The 12,179-nt window shown below is 35.0% G+C and overlaps 1 protein-coding gene across 1 annotated transcript in view; it reads right to left on the bottom strand.

Moving 5' to 3' along the window:
- The window catches only part of MSH4 (mutS homolog 4), an 80,838-nt gene that overhangs the window by 36,694 nt on the left and 31,965 nt on the right, over window positions 1–12,179 (bottom strand). Inside the window, exon 8 of the mRNA XM_008690707.2 lies at window positions 7,761–7,828. Within this exon, the coding sequence (XP_008688929.1) occupies window positions 7,761–7,828 (68 nt within the window). The remainder of the gene's footprint in view (window positions 1–7,760; window positions 7,829–12,179) is intronic.

The raw sequence follows: 12,179 nt of genomic DNA on the forward strand, positions 1-12,179 counted from the left end.
TAGTCATCTGCTTGAAGATTCTCTCCCTCTGCCCCTCCCCACTTGCATGTGTACTCTCTCTCCCTCTCTCTCTAAAATAAATAAATCTTTTTAAAAAATAAAGCAAAGAAATTTGGGTAATACTGAGAAAAACTTGTTTTTGTGTTTTGTTTTAAAAGGGTTTAAGTAGTCTTTTTTTTTTTTTAATTAGGTGAGCTCTATGCCCAATGTGGGGCTTGAACTCATAACCCTGAGATCAAGAGTGGTATGCTCTGACTGAGCCAGGCAGATGCCCCAGAAAAACCTGTTTAATATCAAATTTTTCAAATGTTGAAGGAAGTATTTTGAATGTTCATAATAGAAAACACAAATATTCTTAATACAATATATTAAAAGTAAGGTTATAAATATTATACAGAAAGAAAAGACATTCAGGTTAATCAAAATAAGAAATTTAAGTTTTATTCTCAGAGAATATTTATGATCTAGAAAAAAACATTTCCTAAAATCAATATTTTTAAGAAGAAAGTATAAGAACTTATCCTAGTCAAACAACTCCACACTGGAAATTTTCAGGGAAAATTTAGTTCATTTAGAAGTTTAAGAAAATCATATAATTCAGCCAACAGAACATTTAGTTCATTCAAAAGTTTGGCAAATCATGCAATTTAACCAGCACAAGTCTAATTTACTAAATATTGTGTTTAATTAAGAGATACATGTTTATATCAAATGAGGAAAGGGCCTAATTTAATGTATATCTCCAGATGGTTAAGAAAACAGCAACTAAGAAACAGTATAGGGAATTTTGAAATTCATGAATCATGTATGAAGTCAATATATTGCTTAGGGTTCCTCAAAAGTTAGTAAATTTGAAAAGTATTTTAAAAGCCTTCACAAAGGACAGATGTGCTAACTAGGAAGGTATTTACAGCCATGTAATGTAATAGTCCTTCCAAAACTAAAAAGGATAGGAAGTTAACAAACTACCAGCTATGGATCAGTTATGACTGATCCTTAAAAACCTTATGGAACTAGCTATAGATTGCCTTTTCTGGACAGGAAAAAAGGATTCCAGATTCTCAGCTTATAGAATTATCTTAAATCTGGATCAGATAACTTTTCTAAAGTCTGAGAGCCAAAGTAATTACAGAAACTGGCTAATCACAGATATTTCTGAGAGAGGTAGGTTGGCCAAACTGTTTTGTTTCAATATAACCAGAAAAAGTCTAATGCAAAAATATGTATGTTACTAATTCTTATAGCTAGTGACATAAATTATGAAGCTGTATGACTATGTAATACTAAACATTACACGAGTTGACAACAAAGAATCTGCTCTCAAGTATAATCTCATGATTCTTTCCTATAATAAAAGTGAAACAAAGTCTTAACATACTGTTAAGGGTTGAACTATATCCCCCCAAAAATATTTGTTGAAGTCTAAACACTCAGTACTTCAAAATGTGATCTTATTTGCAAATAGGGTCATTGTAGAGACAGTTAGTTAAGATGATACCATATCGTAGTAGGGTAGACTCCTAATTCAATATGCCTAGTGTCATGTAAAAGATAGCCACGTGAAGACAGAGACACACAGGGAGAATGCATGTTATGCAGCAGCAAGCCAAGGAACACTAAAGACTGCCAACAAACCACCAAAAGCTAGGAAGAAGCAAGAAAGAACGCCCCTAAAGGTTTCAGAGGAAACATGGCCCTATCAAATCTTGATTTCAGACTTCTAGCATCCAGAACGGTGAGACAATATATCTATCTTGTCTTAAGCCACACAGTGTATAGTATTTTGTTTCAGAAGCAATAGGGAAAGGGTGCCTAGGTGGCTCAGTTGTTAAGCGTCTGCCTTCGGCTCAGGGTGTGATCCCAGGGTCCTGGGATTGAGCCCCGCTTCGGGCTCCCTGCTCCGCTGGGAACCTGCTTCTTCCTCTCCCACTCCCCCTGCTTGTGTTCCCTCTCTCACTGGCTGTCTCTCTCTCTGTCAAATAAATAAATAAAATCTTAAAAAAAAAAGAAGCAATAGGGAATTATTACACATACTAATTATCGGTACAGAGTGGCCATGTCCTATTCCTATAGTGTGCTGCATTTTTCTGTGTAGAACATGTCATTCATAAATAAAACTGTTCAAGTTATTTAAGATAATTTTCATTTGAAAATATCAGTCAAGGCAGTGGAATTTGGCAAAAGATCATAAAGGCTAACTGTAGTGTTCTTTATGTTTATATTCATAATCGAGCATTCAAAGTCCTAAAACATTTAATGGCTCCAAAAAGACTACTAAACAAGTACAAAGTAAAAAAGAAAGGTTAATGACACACATTAGCAAAAGCATATCCAGAAGTAAAATGAACACTTCCTACATATTCAGAAATAATTTTATTTTAATATGAACACTGATTAATATTAGTTATCAGGGCCCAAATTGGAAGAAGAGAGCATCACTGGTATGAGAGAAGCAAAACCAGAACAGGGTGAGAATGGAGAGGTGGTACAACACAGAAGGATAAGGAAGGCACCATAAGGAAGGAGGGCTTCTCAGCACAGATTATATGAACCTAAACAAGGTCAAGAGGGTATCCAGGCAAGGGGAGACAACGCAGCCTGGGAGACAAGGTTTTAGACCCCATGTAGGCTAAGGAAAGTCTCTGTGTAGGAGGGCACTCTAATGCAGAGTATCAGAGACTGAGACAAGTGAGGACAGGAAGATGGTTTAGCAGGGAATGCTGGAGCATGGGCAAGAGTGAGGATGACATTTGCATAAGATAGAGAGTGGCAGTAGTCAGAGACTGGTCACATGGTGGGGAGGATGGGTCAAATATGCTAATAAATTAAGGATACTGAGAGCCAGGTATCTCATTGTCAGAGAAGGGAGATACTAAAATTGAAGGTAAGAACACTGATATGAACCCTGGGATGTTGAACTGAAATTGAAGGTGCTGGTGGAGACTCGTAGTTTTCAACTGCACAGATGTATATAAAAATATATAAAATATAATTAAATATAAATATGGAGATAAATATGTATGTATTTACCCATTTACTCATATACATATACTTATTCCTTAGCCATGAGAAGGCCTGGAAGCAGTGACACTACAACAGTAAAGAGTGTGCCCAGTGCCCAGATCTTGATTTTTAAATACCATATGCCATTAAAATGAACCAGGGCTCCTGGGAGAAATGGCTGACTCAAAGGCTAGGCAGAGAAAGTACAAGGAAAGCCTGGTTCATTTTCCTGAGCCAGAAAGTGATAAAGTTCTCAAGGAATGATGGGTGTATTTCCAAAGGACTGAAAGACCAATTAAAAGGGGTTTGTGCTGGTCAAATCTGAAATAATTTGAGAATCAAAATAAATGTTGATAGAAAAGGATTAAAACCAACTGAATAAAATATGAAACCAGGAGTCCATAGAGATTAAACAAATAAAATGAAAATTTGATAAGAAATAGTATTATTTACATGGTCTCAAACTACCTCCCCAGAGAATACTTATTATTACATAAGGAAAATAGTAATTTTACAGTGGAGAAGCTTAGAGAACCTGACTTTAATCAAGGGCACAAAGTTACCATCATAATGGGGCAAATCAAAATCATGAGCCATCTGATAAGATGTAATAAAAACACTGTCTCATGTGATATTCCTACGAAAGATATATTACCAGCATATAATGATGAGGAAAAACATGAGATAAACCCATACTGAAAGAAAATACACAGACCTATACTTTTCAAATGTCAAGGTCATGACTGAAGACTAAATAGACACAAAAACTAAAGGTAATGCTTGATTCTCAATTGAATCCTTTTGCTATAAAGGACTATTGGCACAACTGGCAAAGCTTGCATAGGATATGAGGATTAATTGGTATTATCATTGTTAATTTCCTTACTTTGAAGGTTTATTGTGGTTGAATAGAAGAATATACTTGTTTGTAAGAAATAGTAATGTATTTGGGAGTGACAGAGCATCAGGTTGGCAACTTATTCTTAAAATTAAAAAGTTTTCTGAAGTTTTGAGATTTTTAATTAATTTTTATTTTCACTTTTTTAAAAGGTTGAAACCAAAAGATCTTACATGCTTCCAGAGAATGGAAGGGGAGAAGTCAGACGTATCTAAAATTCTGGAAATCTCAATGGTTTCAACTTCTCCAGAGGAACATTAAAAGCTACAAGACAGTGGAGAAGTGCCTCCCAAATTCTAAAGGAAAATTCTTTCCTGACCAGAATTCTATTTTCAGCTAAGCTATCAATCAATTATGAGAGAATAATAAAACATTTCAGAAATGCAGTCTTACTCCTTCTCAGAAAGTAACTAGAAAATGTGCTCCACAAAAAGGAGAGAGTAAGTCAAAACAGAAGATGACTAGGGACACAAAAAATAAGAGATCCAACATAAGAGAGACAAAGAAAAATGCTGAAGAGAAACCTGGGGTCACAGCTGTATGCTAAACAAAGAGAGGCAACCAGTCCAGATTGGAACAGGTCAGAAGCTTATGGCGGAGACATCTTCAAGAGGTTGAATTTGATTATCTGTGGGTGAATAAATATACTGACAGCATATTTAGATAATTGGTAGAAGTATCTACGCCTGAATTAGTGAAAACACACAGTAAACCATACAAACAGAAAAACAGTTATTAATTCCAGGGAACAAACACACAAAAAGTTGTGCAAGCTCAACTCTGTAGCATGAATAATCACAATAATTTTGATCTAACTAAAACTATGTTGTAACCCTACTGGGTGACTAGAAGTAAGAAAATGTCCGTGTTTATGGGAGAAGAGAAGAAAGAGAGCTAAATATTCATCTTCCTGCCAGGAAATTAACACATAATGTCAAAGGATATCAACAAGAAAATAAAAAAACAACCTAAAGAATGACAGAAAATATCTGCAAATCATATATCCAAAATAAGGGACTGTATCTAGAATACGTAAAGAATTCTCACCACTCAGTACTAAAAAGACAACCCAATTAAAATTTGGAAAAGGTGGGGTATCTGCGTGGGTAGGCCAGTTGAGCGTCCAATTCTTGATTTTGGCTTGGGTCATGATCTCAGGGTCATCAGATTGAGCCCCACAACAGGCTCTGCGCTCAGCAGGAAGTCTCCTTGAGATTCTCTCTCCCTCTCCTTCTGCCCCTCCCCCCATTTGTACTCTCTTGCTCTCTCTCTATCTAAAATAAATAAATAGGGGCTCCTGGGTGGCTCAGTTGGTTAAGTGACCAACTCTTGATTTCAGCTCAGGTCATGATCTTGGGGTTATGGAACTGAGCCCCTCATCAGGCTCTGTGCTCAGTAGGGAGTCTGCTTCACTCCCTCTCCCCCAACTCATGCACTCTCTTTCTGCTTCCCTCTCTAAACTAAATAAATAAGTCTTTTTAAAAAATTAAATAAATAAATAAATCTTAAAAGAAATAAAAAGACTTGAAAAATACTATCAATCAACTTGAACTAACTGACATTCATGGAAAATTTCATCCAACAACAGTAAAATATACATTGTTTTCAAGTATACATGGAACATTTCCAAGATAGATCATATTCTGGGCCATAAAAACAAGAGTCAGTAAAGCTCAAAGGATCCATATCAGACAATATATGTCCTTGACCACAATGGAATTAAATTAGAGATCTTTAACAGAAATATATCTGGAAAATTCCCAAGTACTGGAAACTAAATAACACACTTCTAAATAACCCATGTCAAAGAAGAAATTAAAAGGAAATTAGAAGGTATTTTTAACTTTTTTGAATAAAAAACACAACATATCAAAAACTGTGACATATAGGGGCACCTGGGTGGCTCAGTCAGTTAAGCGTCTGCCTTCGGCTCAGGTCATGATCCCAGGGTCATGGGACTGAGCCCCACATCGGGCTCCCTGCTCAGTAGGAGTCTGCTTCTCCCTCTCCCCATTTGTGCTCTCTCTCTCTTTCTCTCTTTCACTTACTCACTCTCAAATAAATAAAATCTTTTTTAAAAATTGTGAAATATAGCTAAAGCATTACTCAGAGGGAAATTTATAGCACTAAATGACTTTATTAGGAAAAAAAAAGGTCTCAAATCCATCATCTCAGCTTCTACCTTCAGAATCCTGAGAAAGAAGGGTAAACTAAGCACAGAGTAAGCAGAAGAAAGAAAAAAAGAGAAAGAAAGAAAGAAGCAAACCGTACAACAGACTCTTAACTATAGAGAACTGAGGATTACTGGAGGGGAGGTTGGTGGGGGATGGGTTAAATGGGTGATGGGGATTAAGGAGTGCACTTGTGATGAGCACCGGGTGTTATCTAGAGGTGTTGAATCATTATATTGCACCCCTGAAACTAATATTACACTGTATATTAACTAACTAAAATTGAAATAAAAACTTGGAAGAAAACAAGCAAACAAATATTCGCTCAAAAAAAAAAAAGACTAATAAAAGCAGAAATCCACGAAATAGAGAACAAGAAAAAAAAAGATGAAATCAATTAAGTCAAAAATTGGTTTCTTGAAAACACCAATAAAATTGATAACGTCTAGCCAGAATGACTAAGAAAAAAAAAAAGATAATATTCAATTAACAACATCAAGAATAAGAGAGGTATATCAATGCAAACTTTACAAATATAAAAAGGATAATAAGGAGGTCATTATGAACAATGTAATGCTAATAAATTCAGCAAGTTGGGTGAAATGATAAATTCTTTGAAAGACAAATTTTCTACCAAAGCTCATTCAACAAGAAACAGGTAATCTGAATAGCACCATATCTGTTTAATAAGTTGAATTTATAGTCAAAAACCTTCCTAGAAAAAAAATACCAGTTTCTAAGGGCTTCACTTGTGAATTGTACCAAATATTTAAGGTAGAAATAACATCAGTTCTACAGAAACTGTACTAGAAAGTTAAAGAGGAGGGAATACTTTCAAACTCATGTTACGAACGTAACTAATTTTGTTCCAGACATCAGTTATTCTTGGCTACTTCCCACTTGTATATATTGAATTATTATAAGGTATTTCAATTATTTAAGAAAACTCTAGTTCTGTGCCTATCCAACAGCCAGAGCTTTTCCATCCATTGGATGATGTTTTTATTATAAATGAACCTAAAGAGTGTTATCTCTGCAATAAAGAAAGACTTCTGAAACAAAGATTAGTTAGATTTCAAAGGATTTGCAAAGTAATCAAATTTTAAATCAAACTCTACTGATGTACAAAACTCTTTTCCTTTTTAACCATATGAGCAAAAACATGCATGTATTTAATTAAAGTAAATAATTTTTAATTCACCTTAAAGAATAAAAACCATCTATCACTTTCTTTATAGGATGCGCCTATAAGCACAAAGTATTTAATTTTGAAAAATATCCAAAGACATTGTTTCATCTTAAAGTTTAAGCATATTTGAAGGTTAATCAAACTTCACATAATGTTCACCTTTAAGAATCACCCATAATCTTTGGATCTAACATAACTTTTATCTATTTATTTATTAAGCAAATATTATAGCCTAAGTTTTAAAAAGATTACAAACTTTTAAAGTAAATATTTGATTAATGAAAATATGCCAATTCCTCAACTAAGAAACTTTCAATTTTTACTATAACATAGAATAGGAAATTGGGAAAAAATGTTTCCTTTAAAAGGCATGAAAATGTTCCAGATATTAATAATGAAGTACTTTTTAAAAATATTTTTATATTTTCCAATTGCTATATTACATTAAGACAAATTATATAAAGTATAATAATATAGCACATAATATATGTATACATACCGTGTCTTGCTTTGGAATTTGGACTAAAACAGAAAGAAGCTGCTCTGTATCAAGAAATCTTGATATAACTGAAACAAACAAAAACATGTACATTTAAACCTTGTTTTACAGTTCAAAATATACATTATGTTTATGTAAAGTATTATGCTCAAATAATAGAACAGTTTTACCTACAAACATTACTTGTTTTAATCGTCTTTATCTATCTTACATATGTCAGGAATAAAACAATAAATTCTAATGGTCTTTTCTTAATTTTATTAGTTATAATCTGTCTTCAAAATCTGACACTGTTGATTACCCTTTCCTTCTAAAAACTATACTTCTCTGGCTTTTAGATGTTGTTATAATTTTCTTCCCACCTTTTTGATCTGTAACTTTTCTTCCTGATATGTAAGATTAGTTTAAAAGCCCAGTTCAACCCCTAAGCATGTAACCTACCAGAATTTACCTATCTTCTCTGAACTTTGGTTGTTTTCATTTTTTAAATGTGGACAGTAACATCTACCTCCTAGGGTTGTTGTGAGGAATAAGTGAGCTATTATGTGTTAAGTACCTTGCACACACTACAGCTCAAAACTGTTCTTTTGTTCTTCTCAACTCATGTTTCAGCTTAAAGTATTCTATAAAAATAAATTCATAGATTATTGTAATCTATCCCTTTTAAATATCTCCAGTTTTCTTAATCTTGCCATTTAACAGACCTTTTAAGGATGAACTCATTTCCTCATACTTAAAATACAGTAAACTATGGTAACTGTTTCTTAATAACTCGTGACTATTATCGCCACTGAAATGTGTGACCTCAAAGCTTTTATGTAGACTTACTGATATTTTCACAACATGGATCCAACCTGCTATACTTTAAAAAAAAACCCAAAAGACAAAAATTTTATGTCACTTTCTTCCTGTTCAAACTGCCAAGTATCTTGTATTTTTCAGTTTGCCTACCTCTAGAACTCTGTCCCTTTCTAATTTGCTGCTTCTATAGTAATTAGCTATGTTAAAACTATGCTTTAAAAAATCACAGTAAATAGACTGAGTAATACTAATATTATACTGTTCAATAAGACATAATACTATTATGACATTTTACATGTGATTCCACTAACCAGACTCTCTTAAGCCCTCATATAGATTGGCCTTTCTTTTTTGGTCTCTTCTTCCTTTCCCTAAGTCTATCATAACAACCAAAATTATGTATCTAAAATAAGGGTTTGATCATATTACTCTCCTGATTTAAAATCATCAGCTCCCTATTGCTTGCAGATAAAATACCAAATTTCTTACCATTATACAAAAGCCCTTCACAAGCTAGCCCCAATCCTCATTTTCTGCCATTCCTCAAGGCTTCAGGTCATAAGTAACTACTGGCCATGCCTTAAATACAGCAAGCTCTTTCATATCAACATTAAATACAACTGCAGAAGCTTATGTTAACTCTATCTTCCCCAACTTCCCAGAAAAACAAGTGTTGCCTAGAAAGCAATGACTGCTCAACATCACAGCCAATGGCACTCATATCAGATATTTATCCCAGCCACGACATCCAAAAAAATATTGTTGTCGCACTATGTGCATCAGTGCACCTTGCAAAGGCATGTTCCCTTTGTCTTGAATATCATTTTTAGGATTCTCCTGTTGTAAATCCTACCCATTCCCTTAATATAGAACTGAAATATTATCAGGGCACCCAGCTGCCTCAGTTGGCAGAGCATGCGTCTCTTGATCTTGGGGTCATGAGTTCAAGCCCCACATTGAGTGTAGAGATTTCCTAAATAATAAATAAATGTTAAAAAAAAAAGAACTGAAATATTATTTATGGACCCTGTATTCTGCCTTTATTCCAGCTCACTCCTCTGTGTTCCCATAAAATACTCAATTATTATTGCATTGATTGCACTGTATCAAAATTGTTTACTTAGAATTCTGTTTCTCTAACATGAGTGGAAGATCCTTGAGGACAGAAGCTTACAACTTAATCTTCCTCATCTTTTTATCGCCAATACCTATAGAATGCCTACAATAAAGTAAGTACTAGGTTGTTATTTTTTGTTTTGTTGTTGTTAAAGATTTATTCCAGAGAGACAGAGCGAGAGAGAGAGAGAGAGAATGCACACAAGCAGGGGGAGGGGCAAAGGGAGAGGGAGAGAGAAGTAAACTCTCCATTGAGCTCCAAGCCCAACATGGGGCTCCATCTCAAGACCCATGAGATTATGACCTGAGCCAAAACCAAGAGTCAGATGCTTAACTGACCGAACCACCCAGGTGCCCCTAGGTTGTTGTTGTTTTAATGAGATTCAGATTTTCCTATTTTAATAAGCTATAAAAATTACCTTCCCACCTTGCTCTGTTCCTGCTTCCCTACTTCACTGCATGTTAAGATAAATTATAAACTGTCAAGATATAAAAACATAGAAGTGTTTAACATTTGTAGATGCAAACTTAAGGCTTCCAGTTATAAGAAACTATAAAACAAAATATATCAAAGTTTCAAAGAAAATTCAAGTTTTTCATTAATATCACATCTTATAAAACATAATTTTGGGAACAACAGAATACAATTTTCAAGAGGTTCAACGATAAATCAATAGTTTATCAAATATGAATAGCTGTTATATCCTAGCCTTGTACAGGAATCCTCCAACAAAGCATGCACTCACAATCCAGTAAGATTAAGTACCATAACAAGGTACTACAGGAAACATGTAGGAAAGGTGCCTAAACAGACTTGGGGAGTCAGAGAGGCTTCTCGCATAAGTGATATATAAACTGGAATGGTAAAGGATGAACTGTAGTTAGCTAAGGAGTGCTTGGGAGGAGGGGTCACAGGGAAGGAAAAAGAGTCTAGGCAAATAGTACAGAGTACAAAGACCAAAACATAAGAGAAAATCTGTTCAAGTAACTAAAAGAAGTTCAATTATATTAAAAGGCAGAATGGAAAGTGAGGAGTAGCAAGAGATGCAGTAGGAGATGACAAGGAAAGAGTCATATAGAAAAGTCTGGATTTTATCCGAAAAGTAATGAGAAGAGGTTGAAGAATTTGATGCAAGTGCATAAGTGGTAGCCCCCAAAGAGGTCTACCTCCTAATTCCTGGAATGTGCAAATATGTTACCTGGTAAAAGAAACTTTGAAGATGGAATTAAGTTAAGCATCTTGAAATGGAGAGATTATTCTGGATTATTTTTGGTCCCCAAGTAATCACAAGAGTCCTTAGAACAGGGTTGTAGAAAGATCATTGAGAAAGAGAAGATACAAGAACAGAAGCAGAGGTCAGAAAGGAGGAAAGATACTATATGGCTGGCTTTGAAGATGGAGAAAGGCCCACGAGCCATCTACCCATCTACACAGCCTCTAGAAACTGGAAAAGGCAAGGAAACAGATTTGTCCATAGACTCCAGAAGGAATGTGGACTGCTAACATACTGATTTTAGCCCAATAAAACTGATTTCTGACTTCCAGAACTTTAAGATAATAAATTCATGTTGTGCCACTAAATTTGTGGTAATTTGTTATATCAACAATAAGAAATGAATACAGAGTTACATGCTCAGAATTATATTTTCAAAAGATCATTCAGGCTGTAGCATAGAGAAGACACTATTTAAAAAAAGACTGGAGGAGGGAGATCAAACAGGAGGTTGTTGCAGTACATCAAAATGTGGTTAAATGGCAGCACAGCAGCACGGGGAATAGAAGCAACACATTCGAGAGATATATAGAAAGGACTCTGCAGAATTTGATGACTGATTTCAGGAAAGAGAAGTGTTAAGAATGACTTTCAGGGGGGTGCACGGGTGGCTCAGTCGGTTAAGCTCCTGCCTTTGGCTCAGGTCATGATCTCAGGGTCCTGGGATTGAATCCCACGTCAGGCTCCCTGCTCAGCCGAGAGCCTGCTTCTCCCTCTGCCTCTGCCTGCCACTCCCCCTGCTTGTGTTCTCTCTCTTTGTCAAATAAATAAAATCTTTTTAAAAATTAAAAAAAAAAAAAAAGAATGACTTCCAGGTATCTGACTTGGTAAAGAGGTTGGCTATAGAGCTCTTCACTGAAGTCAGGAAGACTGACTTAAAAGGGAAAATAGCACAGTTTGGGCACACTGAATTTGAAATGATTGAGGAACATCTAATAAGTGTTCAGTAGGCAATAAGATAGATGGGGCTAAAGGTCTGTAGAGATACCTGGGTATGATATGTAGATTAGGAAGTTATATGCGAGTAATAATTATAAAACCAGAAAGGTAAGTCATATAAGAAGATACAGGGTAAAAAGACAACTGAGGATGTATCCCTGAAGAGGCTTAGCTTTTACGGAATGAGCAAAGGAATAGAAACCTATAAAGAAGACTCAGAAAAAAAAAAAAAAAGACTCAGAAGTCTTTCCCTTTTCCATTAGAAAGAAAGGACTCTGATGTTTTTAGT

Source organism: Ursus maritimus, unplaced genomic scaffold (assembly GCF_017311325.1).
Source record: "Ursus maritimus isolate PB19 unplaced genomic scaffold, ASM1731132v1 scaffold_12, whole genome shotgun sequence".
Classification (NCBI taxonomy): domain Eukaryota; kingdom Metazoa; phylum Chordata; class Mammalia; order Carnivora; family Ursidae; genus Ursus; species Ursus maritimus.